The following is a 22,241-nucleotide window of genomic DNA, read 5'->3' on the forward strand; positions in this document are numbered from 1 at the left end:
AGGGGGAGTGGAGCAATCAGGGCTGGATTCTGGGTTTATAGGATCCGTGTATTCAAAATATTGTGGCAAGTATCTAAAACTAATAACTTTATTGAAATAAATTATAATGTGGGAACCTAACAAAGGGGTTAACAGCTACTGCACATATACTTAATTCTGAAGTTAGATGAGTATTTAGGGATAATAACATATGTCATCAAAATGGATGGGTTGTAAAGACCCAGCGGACACATGATACGTTGGGTCAAATTCATCCCTAGTGTAACTCTACTGGTTGAAGTTGAATTCATTGTGTTTAGGAGGCAGGATCATTGCATTTGAGTGGTTTTCCTATTGTGTTGCAAAACACCTACAAAGAGGACAATCCACTTCCCCAGCACCCAGAACCATATAGCCAAAGCATTCTCAGCATTTAGAAGATGTAGAGAAAACATCAAATGATGCAGGAGGGATGGTTTAAGATTGAAAGCTTCTACAACTGAGAACCATTTGGAATAGAGTTTGGGAGAAGCACAAAGAACACTGTCTGACTGGAAAACTGAGAAAGTTCTGATGTCTGCAGTATTGAGAGTAGCTGCACTTGGAAAAAGAATCAAATCACAGATGGAAAAGACCTACAAGTCCATCTCACTCCAATGCAGGACTGCTGTTGCTTTTGCCATCTAATATCGCTACACAGGTGTGCACCTATTGGTCGATAAATTAGACTAAGCTATATTATTCTGGTGTTTGGGAGCATTCATGTCTCTTACCAAGCAAATCTCACTTCCGGAGTCCAAATACATTTTCTTGTCCACTCAGAAACCGTAACAATACCTTTTGCGCCCTCACCTTCCCCCATAGGCCGAACTACGCCAAACAAACAAAGTGCCCTTGAGGCTACACAAACTTTTTGAAAGTCTAAGAACGATACAGCCTTACTGCTAGGCAAAGCAAACCTGGCTGGTCTTCATATTTTACTTTACTGGGCCTCCTATTTCCTTCCTTCCTGAGAAATCATGACATGGGGACATGTTTGTAAGGCTAGATACACACATGGACCAAATTCTGCTGTGAAGTAATGAGATAAAGAGCGGTGTAAGTTATATATCTGATGGGATAGTCACAAAATGGGTACAAGTAATAAAGTAGTATGATTTGTGCTGATTCGGTTGTAGAGATGCAAAAGAGGAGGTTACTGTAACTGGAAGTTCTTCGAGACATATGGTCCCTATGTGTATTCCAAACACGTGTGTGCATGTGCGCCAGGCACCAGAGCCGAAAGATCTCTGTAGCAGTATCCGTCATATCGCATGTGCACTGGACATAGCATCATGTTGCAGGTGAGGTTATGAGATTGTGCAGTATGACGCCCCCTCTTTCATCCTCTTACCACCAAGCAGTGTGGACTACAGCAAAGGAGATGGAGTAGTGGGCGGTGAGGGTATGCACGGAACATCATGTGGCTGCCCGGAAGATGTCATGCCAGTATACGTCTGCAAGGGAGATGGAGATGGCCATCTGCACCCATGTTGAGTGTGCCATAATCTGGCCAGGAGGCAGGATGTTAGCATGTAGCACTCTTAGATGCAGGCAGAGACCCATTTTGAGATACACTGGGAGGAGAGGGCTTGAACCTGGGATCTGTCTGCAATGGCCACAAAGTGGCATGGAGAGACACGAAAGGCATGGGTTCTGTGAAGGTAGAACGCAAGTGCAAGGTGGACATCAAGCAAGTGCAGGATTCTATCTACAGGAACAGCATGTGGCTTAGGATGGAAGATCAGGAGATGAATAGATGGGTTGAGGTGGAAGTCTGAGACCACCTTTGGGAGAAATTTGGGATGAAGGCATAAGGAAACCTTGTCCTTATGGAAGACCGTATAAGGAGTATTGGCCATCATGGCGGCCAGCTCACTGACCCGCCAAACAGAAGTGATAGCCACAAGGAAAATGACCTTCATGGAAAGGTGGGAGAGGGACCACATGGACAAGGCCTCAAAGGTGGCTGTGGTGAGAGCGGAGAACATAAGATTGAGGTTTCAGGAGGGTGTGGGTACAAGCAATGGCGGGAAGGTTTTCAGCAGCCCCTTCAGGAAGCAGGTCGTGGTGGGACGAGGCAGGTGATGATAGTGAAAGGCGATGATGCCAAGCCCTGAGGATGAAATGCGTCCATTTTTCTGTGTACCATGCTCTGGTGGAGGCCCATCTACTGTGTGTAAGGATGAGTCCCACCAGTGTCAAACAGGCATTGTCTGTATGCAAGCTCCGTCCAAAAACCAGACCGTGAGGCGAAGGGGGCTGGGATTGAGGTGGTGGATTCTGCCCCAGTCCTGGGTGAGGAGATCCAGGAGCAGGCAAAGGTGGAGTGGGGGGGTAGGTGGAGAGACGGAGGAGGACTGGAGGGTGGCCCTTGAGTCCTCAGGTGGTGAAGCCTCGTGCTTGTCTGCTCCGAGAACAGTGAGGAGCCTTCAAAAGGGAAGTCCTAGATAGATTTCTGGACCTAGTGAGGAAGTCCCAAAGACTGGAGCCAAGAGCAATGCCTCACTGGGACAGCTGAGGCCATTATCCTGGCTGCCATGTTGGCTGCATCCAGAGCCGCCTGGATATTGGTCCTGGCCACATTTTTACCCTCCTCCAAAAGGGCAGTGAATTCCTGACTTGAATCCTGAGGTGGAGAGTCTTTAAACTTGGCCAGGGAGACCCACAATTGTAATTGTATCTCCCCAGAAAAGCTTGCTGGTTAGACATTGTTGAAGGCTACCCATTCAATAAACCTTTCTCCCAAACAGATCCAGTTTGTTTGTGTCTCTTTGTTGACGGATAGCACTTGTCTGGCTCTGCCTGGCCCTCTTGTTGGCTGCCAACACAACCAGGGAACCCGGGTGTGTGCACGAGTACAGGTACTCAAACCTGCTTGCTGCTACATAATATTACTTCTCTGTCCTCTTTGAGCGGGGGAGGGCAGAGAGGAAGGAGTTTGCCAGAGGGCCTTGACCAGACCCATTACAGACTTATTAATGGTAAGGCCACTGTGGAGGGAACTGCCACAGCCAGAATATTAATAAGGCTGTGGGATATTTCCTTAAGCTCCTCAGTCTCCAACCCCAGGTTAGGTGTTATCCTCTTCAAAAGGTCCTGTTGGGCCCTGAAATCAACCTGTGGAAATGAGCTACTGGACCCTGAGATAGCCTTGTCTTTTCACACAATACACAGTCAACTTGTGGAAGTCCTTGTCAGAGGATGTTGTGAAGGCCAAGACTATAACAGGGTTCAAAAAAGAACTAGATAAATTCATGGAGGATAGGTCCACCAGTGGCTATTAGACAGGATGGGCAGGGATGGTGTCCCTAGCCTCTGTTTGCCAGACATTGGGAGAGGGCAACAGGGGATGGATCACTTAATGATTACCTGTTCTGTTCTTTCCCTCTGGGGCACCTGGCATTGGCAGGATACTGGGCTAAATGGACCTTTGGTCTGACCTAGTATGGCCGTCCTCTTTCTCAGCCTCAATGATATCCATGGGAGCCACATCTTGGATGTTGGTACTGGGGTCAGTACCAGAGTCAGAGTCCAGTGCCGAGTGGGAAGGGATGGTAGCCCACCTCTCCGAAACTACCGACTATGATCAATGGGAGGGAGGACCTGGTACTGGGGAAAACCCCAAGGGTTCCAGTATGGCTACTGTATATGCCACTGAGCCATTGGCCAGGTGCCAGCTGAGGTCTGGTGGCACATAGGCTGGGTACCACTAGTGAGTCTTAGGCTGCACGTAGGTTTCCCCTTTGGACTCTGATGAAGAGTCCTCCCTCGGTGACCACATTGGAGTGATGCCCCACTCTGCCTCCATATGGTGCTCAGAGTCTGGGGACTGGCGGTGGACTGGAGAGGGCCGTGATGACAGGATTGGACCCAATGTGCCCCTAGAGGGTGCTCGGGGTGCCTGGTGCCATAAAGGAGTTTAATGCTCCCTGATCCTTCCTGCTCCCAGTCATTGGAGCCAACAGCTGTCCCACTGGAGTCAGGGAGACCGGGAATGATAGTAAATCACTGGCCACTGCAAAGATCTCCAGAGTCAACGGAATAGTCAGACCGCTGGTACCATGGTGGCTTCTGGGTGTTGGCAGTGGGTCCTGAGTCAACACTCTGGGCAGAGTTGATAGTGCCACCATAGGACCAGGAGTGCAGGAGTGGCCCAGCATAGGTTGCACTGTGCTGCTTTCCCCAGGCTTGACCTTTTTCTGCACCATTGAGCGCCCTCTGTCAGTATGCTACTTTTTGACACTGGAGATGGTGAACAGTGCCAGGAAGAGCATGGTGCTGGAGGAGGGCTTTGTATCAAAGCCAAAGTGCTTGGTGCAGAATTGGAGTGACTTGGCTCTGAGGTTGGTCTGAGGGCGGCTTCCATTAGGATAGCCTTCAGCCTTATTTCTCTGTCCTTTTTGGTGTGGGGTCAAGTCCCAACAAATCTGGCACTTGTCCCTCACATGAGTTTCTCCCAAGCACTTCGAGCAGCTGGAGTGCAGGTCACTGATGGGCATACATTTTCCACAGGAGGCACAAGGTTTGAAGCCAGGGACTGGGGCATGCCCGACCTCTCGGGTGAGGGGAGTTCCTCGATTATAGAGATTATCTATCTATACTATTTACACTAACATTAATTACAAAATCTATGTACACTAAAACTATGTATAAGGGGAGTAATACTGCTCTACTGCTCATAGGAGTGTTCTGAGGATAAAATATTACAGTAATGAGCAACATAAAATATCTGTGGCAAATTGCCAGTACGATTATCATGGGTCCCGCGCTTCCTCTTCTTGGGAGGGGGCGGGTTTCAGGGCACAGTTTCTTGCCCCTGAACTAGGATATCTACTGTCCCACTAGTAACCCAGAGAAGGGTAGTGGAGAAGGAGGGACATGGGCCCACCCTCTACTCCGGGTCCCAGCCCAGGGGCCCTAGGGATAGTGGTAAACCACTTGAACTAGTGCTTTCTTTCCCTGGGCTACTTCCCTCTCCTGCTCTTCAGCTTGTGGGGCTTTCTGCCCTCTCCCTCTGCACAAGCCGGCTATCTCTTTACCTAGGGTCTTGGTCTTCTAGCCAGCTACGGCACTTCTCCAAACTCTCCTCTACTTCAACTCCTTCAAACTGCTTTCTGCTCCAACTCCTTCCCCCAGCTGATTGAAGCAGGGGTTTTTTATCAGGTGATTAGCTTCAGGTGCTTTTAATTAATCTATAGAAACCTTTCTTCTCTCTACAGGGAATAAGGCTTCTCCTCATCCTGGGACTTACATATCTCTCCTACATTACTCTCCTGCTGCCTTCTGGACATGCTGTATCACATATCCCATGAGGAACCTGATTTTTGTGTTCAGTGCAAGGTTTGGATGGTGTGCAGTAAATAAGGCTTAAAGCTAAACACTGAATGATGAGCATACAAAGAAATATTGAATAATGACCCTTTCAGTGAGGAACATCCAACCTGTGCACTGAATGAGGGGTTCTGTGATAGCATGTAATCATGTAATTAAAAACTACATCATATAATGCATACACACGAGGGGTGTGATGAGGTCCCCGGGGTGCAACCTAGACTGTGGAACTACTGAGCCCTCCAAAACCAACCAGCCTGGGTATCCCTCACACTGCTACACTGATGTCAAACTACAAACCTCTGATAGGCAATGCACTTGCACAGACATCCACAGGCAGGGACACTCCCAACCATGTTACATGAATGATCTCCCAGCCACTCATGAACCGTCAATCAGGAGGCTCCAGCCAATTCCTCCCAGCTTTCCAGCCTGGCAACCCAGAACAGTCCCATCTTGCACGGGTCAGAAGCCTGGCCAGTGTCAGTTCATTACCTAGTTCACCACTCCAGCAAAAGGGTAGTGGACATGCAACAGCCCTTGTTAACCTGAGCTGAGATTTACCAAGCTCTTCAAACAAAACACACTGTTTTAGGTAAAATATAAAACGGATTTATTAACTACAGAAAGACATGTTAAGTGATTATAAGCAGTAGGCATAAAGGTCAGAGATAGTTCCTTAAGAAAATAAAAAGTAAAGATGCATTCTAAATCCTAAACTTTTAGTCTAAGCAAGAGTTGAATCAAACAGCTTTTCTCACTCTGACAGATGGTAGAAGCAGGTTACAGTTCCTCAGTACACAGACTGGACCCTTTTCCAGCCTCGGACCAAACTCCCTCAGTTCAAAGTCTTTGTCCTCCAGGTGTTGAGTTAGATGGGGGGAGGGGAGGAGAGGCCAAGTGATGATGTCATTTCCTCTCTTTTATACTTTCTTCCAGCTTGCTGGAAATATCTTTGCTGTGATGTGGGGATCAGGCTGTCCCCACTGGTCTGATCCTTCCTTGGATCTTTCCTTTCCCCACTGCCTCCCCTCTGCCAGAGTCTTTCACTGTTCCATACACTGTCCCCGCCCTGAGCACCAGCTCCACAGCTCCCATTGGCCACAAACAGCAGCCAATGGGAGCAATGCCTGCAGATGAGGGCAATGCGCAGAGCCCCCTGGCCACCTCTGTGCCTAGGGGCTGCAGGGACATGCTAGCCACTTCCGGGAGCCGCCTGAGGTCAGCACTGCCCAGCTGGAGCCCACACCCCAACCCCCTGCCCCAGGTCGGAACCCCCTCCCGCACCATAACTCCCTCCCAGAGCCCACACTCCAACCCCTGCCCCAGCCCTGAGCCCCCTCCTGCACTCCAAACCCCTCATCCCTGGCCTTGCCTCACAGCCTGCACCCCCCAGCCAGAGCCCACACTCCCTCCCACACTCCAAACCCCTCAGCTCCAGATCAGAGCCACCTCATGGCCCCCAAACTCCTCATCCCCAGCCCCACCCCAGAACCCACATTCCCAGTCAAAGCCCACACCAGCTCCTGCACCCTGAACCCCTCATTTCTGGCCCCAACCCAGAACAGGCACCTCCAGCCAGAGCCTCACCCCCCTACTGCACCCTAACCCCCTTCCCAGCCCGGTGAAAATGAATTAGGGTGGGAGAGAGCAAGCAACTGGGGGATGGATGGATTGCGGGAGTGGGGCCTCACAGAAGGGGCAGGGCCTTGGAGATGGGGCGGGGAAGGGAGCGAGGCAAGGATGTTTGATTTTGTGCGATTAGAAAGTTGGCAACCCCACCTTGAACCCAGTCTCTCATGTGAGTAGCCTAACCACTGGGCTATTCTGGAGCAGTTCGCTCTCCATATCTCTTGCTGAATCTGTTCCACTTTGTATAAAAAAAATTTACATAGGCACTGGGCCAGAGATACAATGACTAGCCTATAGTCTACTGGCTTGCATGCTCTCCTGGGAGACCTAGGTTCCAGTTCCTGCTTCAATTAATATTTAAGTGTTTTGTACAAAGTGGAACAGTTTCAGCAGGAGAGACAGGGCCCCACGTGAGAATATTCATAGCCCAGCAGTCAGGGCATCTCACCTGTGAGGTAGGAGACCTGGGTTCAAGTCCCTGCTCCAAGTCAGGCAGAGCAGGGATTTGAAATGGGACCTTCAGGGACTCACATTGCAGGTGAGTGCTCTAATCCCTAGGCTAGCAATTGGGTAGAAGGGAAGCATAGGCACCTCTCTCCACTCAACCTGTGTAGGGCCTGGTCTGGTAATTATACTCTAAGAGGGCCTCTGAAAATGCCATTAGATTGAGCACTGCAGGTGAGATAGGTGGGAGAATGCCCAGGTTGAGGATCCCACTGGCTTAGCCATAAGGTAGGTGCTATACAGCTGAATGGCCTCAGGACTTAGGGGGGGTATGTATGTACACCAGCAGAAAATTCAGGTGCCTGGGGGACTTTACCAGTGGAAACAGGTGCCCACAGGGTTAGGCAAAAACTAAGCAAGGGTTCTGAGGATCTAAATTTTGGACTTAGGTTCTTAAATCCCTTTGCGGATATAGCCCTGTGTGTCTAAGATTAGCCACTCAGAAACCAAAGCACCCCAAATTAGAGGCCAATTCTGAAAATACAGGTCTTAATTTTGCTGTTTCTTTCTTTCTCCATCTATAAAATGGGGAAATATTTTCCTAATTACCAACAATATTGTGGAGAATTAATTGGCTAATATTTGTAGGTTGCTTTGAATACACGTGAAAAACTTTGCTCAACAACTACCATCATGCAATCAGACTCTGCCCCCCACTTTCAATGAAAGTATTATCAAATATTACCATTACCACTTCTACAAGGTATTAATTGAAGTCTTCTGTAAATTAACCTTCAAAACAATAAGGAGGGAAATTTCTTTCATTACTCAGTCTTCTGAGTGCCTCTTTTCTTCCAAAAAAAGACCCAATAAAAACAGCCTAGTAGTCCAAACACTCATCTCCTCAACTCATCTATTTTCATCAAAAGGTTTAAACTCAGCAATGGAATGTTCACAGTGTTCTTTGATTACAACATAGAAAAATGCTGAACACTAAACCCTGTCAGAGCTCAAAGCCATCGCAAAAGACTACTCAGCAGCAGAACATCATAGATGGCTACCCTCTGGGGAGGGCCACGCAAATGAATTACAATCTAATAACTTGTACTATTGGGGTTTCTGTACAAGCTAACATATTTAATATTGTTTCCTTGCCTCTCTGTGCAGTTCTGCTTAATGAAGAGCTGCCATACCAAGTGGAGGCAACCTCTGGCTATTTAATTCCCCCTGCTTAAGCATGATCACAGGTGTAACATCACAGCTCCTATTATTCAGTGTCTCCTATAATCAAGGGGTCAGGGAGGCCTGTTTCCTCATTATCTCCTATCACTTTATAAAAAGCTATCCGGCTCAATTTGGAGGAAAATCTGCATAATTAAAAAGCATTTCTATTTTTAAATAGGGGAGAATCCTGCCTGTTCATCTGAAGCAATGACATTTTCTATCTATCTTTTAAATACCATACTCATCATGATAGTACAGTTTTTGAGAACCAAGATAGTTCCATTGCTGAGGGGCATTCAAGACACGGAGACTCCATGAAAAGTGTATGCATCCCTGGGCACTGAACAGGGGCTCTTTCTGTCTTCTGACTGCAGGGTTTTGGGTTAGTAGAGGGGAGAAGTAAAATCCAAGACTACACTGATCTGCCAGTCACTCACACACGACTGCAGAGTGCGGGAGGAGGGGGGCATAGCTATGGTAGCTACAGCAGCTGCAGCAACCACAGAGAAGCCATTAGAGGGGAAATATTCCTTGCATATAGCCCTTGTGGGATAGTCCCAGTATACAGCCCTGCTTCCCAATAATTGTTCATACAGATAACTCACAACTGTGTTTGAATAAACAAGCGACTTAAAGCAGACAGCTCATCTCCTCTTAAATATTAACCTGTAAGTTTCCTTCTTTTACATTTCCTGCATGTGCTGTAAACCTGAAGGGGATAAATGGCAGGTGAAGAGGAAGAGTTACACCAACTCCACACCATTGTCTCACTGGAGAAAATCCCGACATTTCTTACCTGCAACAGATGACTGCCTTGCAGGACAGTGCTAGGTCCAGGAAGCACTGCCGGACTTCAAATGAGAGAGCATACTTCAGAGTCTGGCCATCAATAATGAGAGCTATATCATTTTCTTTTCCCAGTGAATCTCCTAGGTTTGTACAGTGATGGGTCAGGGTTGCTCTTGTTGCCTAAAGTACAAACACACACACAAAAAAGAAAAAAATGTTTCTTTCCCTGACAGTCTCCAACTGTCTCTCTAAACCAGCATTAGCATCCTTGACACATTCTCAGACTCAAAGGTGGGTTAGAATAAATGGGGCCTGGTTCTTCCATGGCTTTTGCCACTGCTTCCCCCTAAAATATTATGGATTTTTTAAACTTCCCTCCCAGTGCCTACTCCAGAAAAACTTACATTTGGAAAATACTTTGAGATCTACTGTTGAAAAGGGATACATGTTATTATTGTTTTACCATCTTCCCAAATGACTCAATCTTCAGCTCTCAATCTTTTCCTCAGATTGTTAAGGTAGGAATCGAAGAAGTGCTTACACTGGTCTCTCTTCCCGTTAAAGGCAGAGTTTTACCATTGACTTCAATGGAAGCAGAGTTAGGCCAGTACTGAACATTTTTGAAAATGTTAGTTTCTCAGGACCAAATTTTCAAACTTGCATGTAAATTGTGTGTATTGTTTTGTGTGCGCAGAAGTGTAGCCCTCACTGTTTCACTCCTGGTTCAGGCTCTCTCAGGCCACCAGACTTGGATAACAAAGACTTTAATTAACCCCTACTCAAGCATGGTACTTTGATAAAGAAGATGCTCAGTAACTGATCGCTTATTAATCTACTACCAGATTCACAGTTCTCTTCTGTTTTTTTGAAAATCAATGGTTATGAATTGAAATTCACAGCATGTTGTTTCACCAGATTTACTCTAACAAAACAGCTCTCCAAAAGTGTGTCTACGTTATCTACTGGTTTGTTCAAGTTTTTGGGGACATATTTGGAAAGTAGAGGGACAAAGATTGCCCATGGATCCTAGAAATCTGTGTGGAAAGGACTCTTCAGAGGCTGGGGCAGTCTACTGAAATGGTGCTTGCCTCCATGCTTCTGCACTAGGCTCTCCTTTAGAAGCAAAGCTGATTTACCCCCTGCTTCCTGGTAGAAAGGCTCAGCGTATACTTGGTCTATCCAGCTTCCCAGCTGAGAACACAGATGGCAAAGCTGAGTGCCTGACTATGCAGCATGGACTACATTGTTATTGCTTTTTTGAAGATCGGATGGGGCTTCCCTCACACACTGTGGCCTAGAAGGAAGGACTCAGAGTTGCCAACTCTCATGGTTTTCTCATGCATCTCATGATAATTATTCTTTTCCTTAAAGCCCCAGCTCCTGGAGTCAAGTGGATAAGTGATGATTTCAGTCTTCATTGTTAAAGAAAAAGTAAATTTCTAGTCTTTGTGTCTGTGGAGAAAGCTTCCAAATGTGATCCCAGTGCACCCTAAAGGCTCAAAAAACATAAGGCAAATAAAAAGAATACCAAATCTATTATCTGTACATAATTGCATGATTTTAAAGCCAATCTCATTATTTTTGGTGACCTGACTCATGATTTTTGAACATTTGGGGTTGGCAGTACTGATGGTTTGCTGCCTCCATTGCCTCCAGGGGGATTTCTAGCACCAACCACATCTGACATTTTCTGTAAGCAATGTCCATTCTGGTATGATCTCCAACACACAGTGTTGCAAAACAAAGTATCCTTTTTTGCTCATCCCAGAGCTATGAAACTTTAAAAACTGGTGCCAACTTAACTGTCAAATATGTATCTCAGTGTATTCATGCTTAGATGTGCTTCCTTTCTTTGAATGCTGGTCTACAGGAAAAGGTACCATTTCTCTCTATCTAATATGAACAATACTGGAGCAGGATTATATCTGTCAAATGAAAATACTATATTTATGTCTCATTGTAATCCATTCATTGTTTTATGAAACCACATTTCTCCAGGGAGAGCTACAAATCCACAAGCAGTTGCTGAGTGCTGCATTTTCAATTTGCATCTCTGATTTAACAGACAGATGTAAAAAAATAAATGTAGCCAAACTGCTCCCTACAGACTACACATCTGCTGGTACTGAAGAACACAAATTACTCCAGTTAAGTTCAGCATTAACATACAGTCAGGATTTCCCCTACACATTCACCTTATGGGATAATATGGCTTTGTGGTTGGGGTTAATCAAAAAACATACGGACACCAGAACATCCACACCTTTTGGAAGATGGAGACATACCAGCAGACCAATTTTCTACAATAGGAAGTAAAATCAGTAAGACTCCATCTACACTACAAATTCAACTGAGGGTATGTCTACACTGCAATCAGATGTGTGACTGTAGCACATGTAGACATATGCAAGCTAGCTTTGGTCCAGCTACCTCAAACAACAATAGTAGAGAAGCCACAGCAGCGCGGGCATCAGCATTGGCTGGATACTTGAGTACACACCCAGGTTCCTGGGCTGGCTTGCATAAACTGTACTACTGCCTATGCAGTGTGCTGCACAGCTTCACTGTTGTTATTATTCAAGATAGCTAGATTGAAGCAACTCAGGTATGTCTACATGTGCTAGAATTACACCTCTGATTATAGTGTAAACATATGCTGAGTTAGGGGCCCAAGTACACCACAAAACATCATTGAAATTAATGACTGCTTAAGTGTAAATGAGGGTAGAAATGTCTTCTATCCCTATTATATATGCTGAAATGTTTTCTCATGCATCTTGCCACCAAATAAATAAAAAACCAATGACAGAAGTATAAGGGGTTTTTTATGTATTACAGATTCTTCACTTCCTGTCCTAAACTGTTGCTAAGCTTCTGTGCACTGTGAAAACAGCTGACAAGCTTCACCCTAGAGGCTGGTGTGTTTTAGAGATGAATGAAGTGATTCATGTGTATAATTTATACATCAATTTGTTGTAGAATGCTGAGAGATCCTCTTGGATGCAAGGTGAAGAATACATGTAAGACAGTCATCATTACATGCATACAGTATACACATATTGGCAACCACTGTGATTTTCTGTGGGATTGCTGAGATCATCAAGTTCCCAGCTAGACTAATAGATTGCAAATGCAAGTTTCTTCAATATTCTGAAATATCACATAAATCACTTTCTATTGGGATTTCACTTTCCAACTGAAAGCCATTATATATGTAAACACAACCATTCCCACATAGTTTGCCAGACTGCTAACAATCCTGCAGAAGAGGGAAATGCCTGCACTGTACTTAAGAATAGTTTGATGTGAAATGGAGATGTCTTCTATTTCACGGATCTTTCCATAGAGTCAAATATGCTTGTAATATAGGTTTTTTTCTTTTGCTTAACTGAGATGCTTAACTGAACAGAATAAAAGTTATTTCCACAGCAATCTAAAACAGAAACAGCCATGCTACCATTACCAGTGAAAATCTATTCCGGGGTTTTGTTTTTTAGTTTGGTCGCAACAAATATCATGTTGCAACACTAATTTTCAGGACTTTGGCTTTGGCACAATTTATGGCTAAAGCCTGAACCATTTTTCAGGTATGTCTACTAGAATTACACCTCTGATCGTTGGAGCCATGGGTGCATAAGGACCCCAGTAATGATCAAGTGTTGAGAGAATATGGAATCAGTCAATGCTACGCTCAGCTCATGTGGCAACTCATGGTGTCAGACACCATCACGTGATCGAGGGACATCTACCTAGAACACAAGAACAAATGGGTATAAACTGGCCACCAGGAAGTATAGACTTGAAATTAGACGAAGGTTTCTAACCATCAGAGGAGTGAAGTTTTGGAATAGCCTTCCAAGGGAAGCAGTGGGGGCAAAAGATCTATCTGGTTTTAAGATTCTACTCGATAAGTTTATGGAGGAGATGGTATGATGGGATAATGGGATTTTGGTAATTAATTGATCTTTAAATATTCAGGGTAAATAGGCCTAATCCCCTGAGATAGGATATTAGATGGATGGGATCTGAGTTACCCAGGAAAGAATTTTCTGTAGTATCTGGCTGGTGAATCTTGCCCATATGTTCAGAGTTTAGCTGATCGCCATATTTGGGGTTGGGAAGGAATTTTCCTCCAGGGCAGATTGGAGAGGCTCTGGAGGTTTTTCGCCTTCCTCTGTAGCATGGGGCATGGGTGACTTGATGGAGGATTCTCTGCTCCTTGAAGTCTTTAAACCACGATTTGAGGACTTCAATAGCTCAGACATAGGTGAGGTTTTTCGTAGGAGTGGGTGGGTGAGATTCTGTGGCCTGCGTTGTGCAGGAGGTTGGACTAGATGATCAGAATGGTCCCTTCTGACCTTGGTATCTATGAATCTATGAAACACACCACTGGACATCAGCAATAGCAAGAGGGATGAATCATAGAAAATCATAGAATCATAGAATATCAGGGTTGGAAGGGACCCCAGAAGGTCATCTAGTCCAACCCCCTGCTCAAAGCAGGACCAAGTCCCAGTTAAATCATCCCAGCCAGGGCTTTGTCAAGCCTGACCTTAAAAACCTCTAAGGAAGGAGATTCTACCACCTCCCTAGGTAACGCATTCCAGTGTTTCACCACCCTCTTAGTGAAAAAGTTTTTCCTAATATCCAATCTAAACCTCCCCCATTGCAACTTGAGACCATTACTCCTCGTTCTGTCATCTGCTACCATTGAGAACAGTCTAGAGCCATCCTCTTTGAAACCCCCTTTCAGGTAGTTAAAAGCAGCTATCAAATCCCCCCTCATTCTTCTCTTCTGCAGACTAAACAATCCCAGCTCCCTCAGCCTCTCCTCATAAGTCATGTGCTCTAGACCCCTAATCATTTTCGTTGCCCTTCGTTGTACTCTTTCCAATTTATCCACATCCTTCCTGTAGTGTGGGGCCCAAAACTGGACACAGTACTCCAGATGAGGCCTCACCAGTGTCGAATAGAGGGGAACGATCACGTCCCTCGATCTGCTCGCTATGCCCCTACTTATACATCCCAAAATGCCATTGGCCTTCTTGGCAACAAGGGCACACTGCTGACTCATATCCAGCTTCTCGTCCACTGTCACCCCTAGGTCCTTTTCTGCAGAACTGCTGCCGAGCCATTCGGTCCCTAGTCTGTAGCGGTGCATTGGATTCTTCCATCCTAAGTGCAGGACCCTGCACTTATCCTTATTGAACCTCATTAGATTTCTTTTGGCCCAATCTTCCAATTTGTCTAGGTCCTTCTGTATCCTATCCCTCCCCTCCAGCGTATCTACCACTCCTCCCAGTTTAGTATCATCCACAAATTTGCTGAGAGTGCAATCCACACCATCCTCCAGATCATTTATGAAGATATTGAACAAAACGGGCCCCAGGACCGACCCCTGGGGCACTCCACTTGACACCGGCTGCCAACTAGACATGGAGCCATTGATCACTACCCGTTGAGCCCGACAATCTAGCCAGCTTTCTACCCACCTTATAGTGCATTCATCCAGCCCATACTTCCTTAACTTGCTGACAAGAATGCTGTGGGAGACCGTGTCAAAAGCTTTGCTAAAGTCAAGAAACAATACATCCACTGCTTTCCCTTCATCCACAGAACCAGTAATCTCATCATAAAAGGCGATTAGATTAGTCAGGCATGACCTTCCCTTGGTGAATCCATGCTGACTGTTCCTGATCACTTTCCTCTCCTCTAAGTGCTTCAGGATTGATTCTTTGAGGACCTGCTCCATGATTTTTCCAGGGACTGAGGTGAGGCTGACCGGCCTGTAGTTCCCAGGATCCTCCTTCTTCCCTTTTTTAAAGATGGGCACTACATTAGCCTTTTTCCAGTCATCCGGGACTTCCCCCGTTCGCCACGAGTTTTCAAAGATAATGGCTCAAAGATAATGAGCTCGAGTGCCGATAAGAAGCGCAGTTGGGAAAGTAACTGAAATACTTCCCTGATGGATTGTATTTTCTAATTGGACAACCTACCCTAAATTCTCAATTACCGAGGGACAATCTTCACTCATTGGCAGCATTGTGCTTTCCACAACCAACTCGCAGTATAACTTTTTATCAGTGATGTACCCAAATATTTGGATGCTAATATCTAAACTGTATTGCTAAATTTATTCACCTAAATTTGGGTTATTGGTGATTATGCACTATATGTATGTATCTTATGACTTTTAAAACAAACCTTTTATTTGTGGATAATCTAAGCACGATACCCAGATGTACTGACACTCTTTTCTTAACCTATGTATTGTATAATTTTTTAACATTAGCTTTAATAAAATATTTACACTAAAAAGATTAAATGTAATACCAATGAGAAAAGTGAGCATTTTATTTATTTACCTATGGATCTCTCTACTATTTACAATCTGTTATTTTGAGTTAAAAATAGTTTACAAATTATTAATAGTTTCCATTACAGCACCTTTTGTTCAAAGGTTTATAAGTGCTTGTAAGAATGCATCTGTGACTTCAGAACAGAAAAACTTGCTGTTCATTCTATCTTAAACAAGGTTGGTCATCTTTAGACAGAAAAAAATACACCATGGTTTCAAGTTATGTACTTTCACCAACTGATTATTTTCATTCACAACACTGAGTGACCTTGATATGACCTTCCAGATAGCAAATACACTATACTTAGTAGCAAGACAGACATGGATGCTACATACTGTTGCTTGTCGGATGAGTAATGAGAACTGCCTGAAAATTAAGGCAGTATTTTGAGCCATCTCAAGTTCACAAACTGCCTGCTTAGTTAGCTCCTAAATGTCAGTGATTAGGTCAACAATTAATACAAATAAAAATGACCTGAAGTGTAAACATTTCCAGAAGTCTAGCCAAACTGTACCAACCAATTTGCTGAGGTAAATCTACCAAGGGACAGAGACATATGTCTCAAATGATTTCTGAATCTTAACTTAAAGCAGTCTGAACCCTAATAAAAATTGCAGTCAGTAATTGCAGTATTAGCACATTTATATTTCTTTTTGTGTACACCTTTAATCGAGTCTGAAAAGTGATGGAGAATAGCATTTCACAGTTCAAGGGCCAAATACATCCCTGCTGTAATGCCACTGAAGTCAGTAAGGGTGAATTTGGTCTTATGTCTTGAATGAACTTCTTGGAGGTTGTTAAGACAGATAGATAAAAACAGTCTGTGACAGCATGTAACTTACAGGTAAGATTCAGGCATCCTTACTCACACTGAATAGCACCGGACTCTACAAGCAGCCCCACTGACGTAAGTAGCACTAATTGCAAGATGAAGTACTGCTTAACATGAGTAAGTGTGGAACAATCTGGCCTAATTCAGCAGTCTTTCTGCACCTTGGGAAAGTAAGCAGTAGTGAGGAGGGCAGACAGACCTGCTTGGAGGTTGGAAGTAGCAGGGGCTATTCAGTGCCAATACCTGAAGTCTAGAAGACATGCAGGGACAATCAAGGGGAGTGAATTTATGCTCCTTATTCACTTCTATGCCCCTCCATGGCAGCATAGACTAAGTGGTCACAAACTGGCCCTATAGTACCCTGGGGAAGGCCATGATCTGATTTCACAACAGGGGGATATAAAAGAAAGACGATACACTGAGTAAAACATTTCTCCGGGAGAATTAACTCTCTTGCTCCTGATTTAACAATAGGAATTGGGGAAGGGGGTGGGTCAGAAGGTAAAAGCAGCTGGGATGTGCAAGTTGACAGAAAGGGTGGATGTGGTGCTCCTGAATAATGAGGTTGAAAGCAGAGCAAGAATGGGAAGAGTAATGGCATGAGAGATGTCCAGTGAGAAGGAAATTGGAGGGTATGGCAGAGCAGAGAATGAGTAATGACACTGTTGGAAGAAGCAGGAGAAGAAAGGAGGGAGGACAGGTGGGCAAAATGCTGACTGTCTGAAAGAGCCTGCAATGCCATGCCAGCCAGCTGGGAGGAGTGAAGAGCTACTTAAAATGTGGCAAGAAGACAGGAGCTGCTTTACAGCTAGCTTTCTATAATCCAAGGGGTCCAGCACTCCTGGTGAACTAACATGGCAAATCAGAACTAAGGTACCAATACCAAACTGGAACCAAAATCACAGGTTATACTGTGTTTAATTTTAATGTGTTGTGCTATTTGTATTGTATGAAATAATTGCTAGCATGAGGGATATGGATTACTGTGTTCTATGCCTTCTTGATTTCTATTACTGAATAAACTACTTCCTCCATCAAACTGTAAGGAATTAGCTTTCAGACCTCATGGGAGGATGTGCTTATACTCTACCAGTGTACTCAAACTACAACAAACTCAGTCCAGGAAAAATGAAGGCATGTTTTGGGGAAGGATTAGCAATTTTGTCTACTATAAAAATTGTAATATGCAATTATAACAATCTACAGTAATTCAGTGCACAGAGCATGGGTCTATTTTTGATGATGGCTTCACATCATATATGTAATAGCAAGAACAGAAATTCGTGTTAACCCTAAGAACACCTATCATTAGTATTCTAAGGAGTTCAGTAGCAGTTGAGAAAGATCATTCCTAAATATTTGCTTTTTCCATACTTGGAACGCATAAGAACATTCAGATCCTGAGCTTATAAACAGATATTTTAGAAGAGTGAAACTACCTCAGATCTCAGAGGATAATGGGGCAGCTCTTGATAAGTAAATTGCTGCACAGGTAGTTGAAGTTGAAATTAACTGTTTAAAATCCAGTAAAGCTCCAGGTCCCAGTGGGTTTTCTGAGGAGTATTCCGGAGCTCTAAAGCAAATGTTGGCCCCTAATTTAAATTTATTTAATGGTATGTTGCAGGGGAATGAGATTCCAGATTCATGGAAAGAGGCAAAAATTGTGATCATTCCTGAAGAAGGGAAAGATCTTACCAACTGTGCATCATACAGACTTATTTCTTTAATTAATGTGGATGCTAAAATTTATGCCAAGGTACTAGCAAACAGACTGTCACTCTTGTTCACTCTGACAGGCCTTTGTTTGTTGCTGGTAGACATCAATCTAATAATACTGGAAGAACTCTGAATTGAATCTATATTGTTAATTTTAGCAACTCTTCCTGTGCACTGCTTTCGTTGGATACTCAGAAAGCCTTTGACCGGTTGGTGTGGGAATACTTTAGACAGATTTTGGTAAGGTTTGGTTTGGGTCATCAGTCTTCTGTGGACATATTGACCATGTATACTCATCCTCATGTGTCTGCTTTGGTTGATAGTCATTAATCCCTTCCTTTTAAGTTATCTAAGGATATGAGTCAGGGTTGCCCTTTATGCCTTCTGTTTGCCCTGACAATGGGGCCATCTGCAATAAATGTGAGAAACAGGCCCTTAGAAATGGGCATCAAAATGTCTTCTGAGTTAACTCAAAATAGCTTTGCTTGCTGACAACATCCTGTTATATTTGCATGATCCAGAAGTCCCATTAAAATTATAGTACAATTGGCTTTGACATTTGGGCAGGTATCAGGCTTCAAAATAAATTACAGTAAATCTAACATTTTAGGAATTAATATTCCTGAAAGGGTTAAAACAAACTGCTATCAGCTACATAAGTTTAAATGGGTAAAGAAATCTTAAAATATTTAGGAATAAATATTGTGAAGAAACAAATATCTTTTTAAGGCAAACTGCCCTTCACTATGGAATAAAATAATAAGACTTGGAGGAATTGAACAAATATGAAATTTCTTGGCTAGGTAGGGTAGCACTGGTAAAGATGAATGTCCTCCCAAAGTTTTTATTTTTCTTTCAATGCATCCTTGTTGGTATCCCTAACATGACATTAAAACTTGGCAGAATACACTATTAACATTCATATGGAACCATAAAAGATAAAGGATGAGTTCTAAATTCTGTTTAATCCTACCATATACGATGGACTGTCTTCCCCTACTTTCGTTTATTAATTATTATTATTACTATTATTACTATTATTATGCACCACAAGTAAAAAATGTGATCAACTTGGTTAACAATAGACCATCCAAATGCTTGGTAAAACTCAAACAGCACTGGAGCCCAAATACAGCTATTTATAGTAATCGTTACATTAAAGAGAAATTTAGGTCATCAAAAAATAAATCACCCATTCATCCAGACCACTTTAGCAGTTCTGGACACATTTTTCAATTTTTCCACTGCTTAGCCCTTCTCCCTTAGCCACTTTCTTTAATAATCAGGAATTTATCTCTAGGAAATACCAACATGACTATTCGTTGTGAGTAAGAACTGTGATTACTCAGTTTGGACAGCTATTCCTGGGTCCTCATTTGAAATCATATCAAGACATATGTAATAATGTAAATAATTTAAAGCTCCCATATTTTCAATATTTACAAGTCAAACATTTTATGGTGAAATCTGGATCTCCTATCTAGACCTTTAGCCACGTTTGAGGAGTTGACCCAGGAGCAAGCTGGATCAAAGGGTTTAATTTCTAAAACATATACAATTTTGACTGAAAAGATGTTGATAAGAAAACTCAGCTGAAAAGATGGAAGAGAGATTTGGATAAAGAAACTGATTGGGAACAGCGGATCTCTATCTGGGAAAGGGGATAAACATCTTTAATTTGTGTGGCTCATGAAGAATATTCTTATAAGTTACTGTATAGACAGAATAGGATACCAGTAAATATCCATCATATTTTTGCTACTAGAGAGGTGCTCTGTTGGAGGGTTTCTGGGGGAAAGGGAACATACTTGCACATGTGGTGGTTGTAACGAGGAATTAGACAGCTTGAGGAAGAAATTATCAAAGCAATTCATCTCATAACAAAATGCCAGCTTCCTAGAGATACCCTGACCTGCTTACTTAATGCTCCAGTAAAAGATCTACATTTTAAACAGAATGACAAATTAATCTCTTTTTACTGTGAGGAGCAAGATTTTGTATTGCACATAATTGGAAAAATGTGACTCTTCGTCCTTGAAATTGTGGTATAGTAAAATATGCACTGTCCTTGTAACAGAAAAGCTTTCATACTAAGTATGTACACAAGAGAAGTGCCAAAATAAGAATAAAATTCAGAAATTTGGTCACCTTTTTTAGTGTACTCAGAGGAGAAGGGCTCCCCAGCCAGCAAGCCATTATCTTTAGTCAGATTCTTTGAATATTAACCTGATCCTGAATAAGTAATAAGAAATGTATGATAAGACCAGAACATAAGAACATGATGCAGTAAGTTACAGTTTTATTGTAACTTAGACTTAATAAAAAGCAAAATACAAGAAAAGAAAGATACTTCCTCCTCTCTCTCCTCCCATCTCCTCTCTTGCCCCACCTCCCTCTAAGCTTTCTCTTGCTCCCAAATACAAAATATGACCTCTTTCACCCGCTTGACCCACCTGAAGGGTTGAAACTGATTTCTACTCCCCTAAATGGATGGAGACAACCTCCTGTCCCTGCCCATTGCCTAGTTCTCTGCCAAGAAGTCCTCTCCTCCTGCCCTCTGCCGTCTCTTGATACCACCTGTACCATAGGCTTCGTGGTTGCTCCAGGGCTGACTGCAGGACAGATGCTGTGACTCCTTCTCTGTCTCCCTTTCCTCTGCTAACTGGTCAGTGCTCCCTCCCATTTGCTCTTTTCTTCCTCTCCCCTTCTGTATCTCGTTAGGAAAGGAGACCGGAGTACATGGTGGGTATTAACTGTCTAGTATGTGAAGATGAGGAGAGAGACTCAGCCACTAACCTTAGTCAAACATGGAGAAATCAACAGGGAGTCCAAGGAGCCAAATAAGATGCCTGAAAAGTGGAGCCTCATGTCAAAAGCAACAAATCAGCCAGGCCTATAACAGCCATCAAGAGACAGCAACTAGGAGTCCTACCCAACGTTTCAATCCCTGGCCACAGAGCCTCTTTCCTTTCTTTGTGCAGCAATCCCTGGGGCAAATGTTCAATGAGCCAGTGTTCTATATCACAAGAGGTCATAAATCAGAGATATCTTCTCACCTAAAGAATGTTTCAGGAAACATTTTATGTGGCACACTCTCCAACATCAAATGATAATCCGTAACCCAGCAATTTACACAGCAAAATGGCACTAATTCTCACAGCAGATAAACACACACCCTGGAAAGTGGCATACTCCTTTGTACACAATTTGTCACTGATGTTAAAAAAAGTACAGGTGATTCTGCTCACATATCCTGCTTTTATTCTACACTCACCAACCGGGGACCAGTCTTCTATTTTTCTTAATGCTTTAAAAGGGCCAATTTTACAAAGCTGAAAACAATTATGAGTCAAATCAGTTGGGAAGAAGAATTTAAACAGCAAAACATAAATAATAATTGAGAATTGTTTAAGTACATTTTACTGGATGCCCAAAATGCTACAATCCTACTACTGAGAAAGAAGGCTGTGCTGTTTAAAAAAACAACTTGGCTTAGAGAGAAAGTAAATGCAGGTATAAAAAAAAAAGATAATGAACAGAACAAGGGGGAAGTTCATAGTAAATAATATAAATCAGAAGCTAGGAATTGTAGAAAATCTATAAGGGAAGCTAAAAGATACACAGAAAATCTATGGCCAGCAGAGTTAAGGGAAACAAGAAGGAGGGGTTTTTTAAGCATAAGAAACAAAAAGCAGCTTACCAATGGTATTGGTCCATTATTAGTGGAAATGGTAGAACTATCAATAATAATGCAGAAAAGGAAGAACTGTTCAATAAATATTTCTGTTCTGCCTGAAAAAATGAACCTGAACATCCTGAAACATTTCAGCTCTATCTTTACAGTTCATCCACAAATAGGGATTGGGGGTAAGGATGGATCTCAAGAGGGAATA

General features: G+C 43.4%; 1 protein-coding gene across 3 annotated transcripts in view; it reads right to left on the bottom strand.

The window, feature by feature from the left end:
- Window positions 1-22,241, bottom strand: part of ATP8A2 (ATPase phospholipid transporting 8A2) — a 663,533-nt gene that overhangs the window by 364,252 nt on the left and 277,040 nt on the right. For all 3 annotated transcript variants that reach the window (XM_038388027.2, XM_043504314.1, XM_038388029.2), the window contains one exon: window positions 9,449-9,621. In XM_038388027.2, the coding sequence (XP_038243955.1) occupies window positions 9,449-9,621 (173 nt within the window). The remainder of the gene's footprint in view (window positions 1-9,448; window positions 9,622-22,241) is intronic.

The sequence above is a fragment of the Dermochelys coriacea genome, chromosome 1 (assembly GCF_009764565.3).
Source record: "Dermochelys coriacea isolate rDerCor1 chromosome 1, rDerCor1.pri.v4, whole genome shotgun sequence".
NCBI lineage: Eukaryota > Metazoa > Chordata > Testudines > Dermochelyidae > Dermochelys > Dermochelys coriacea.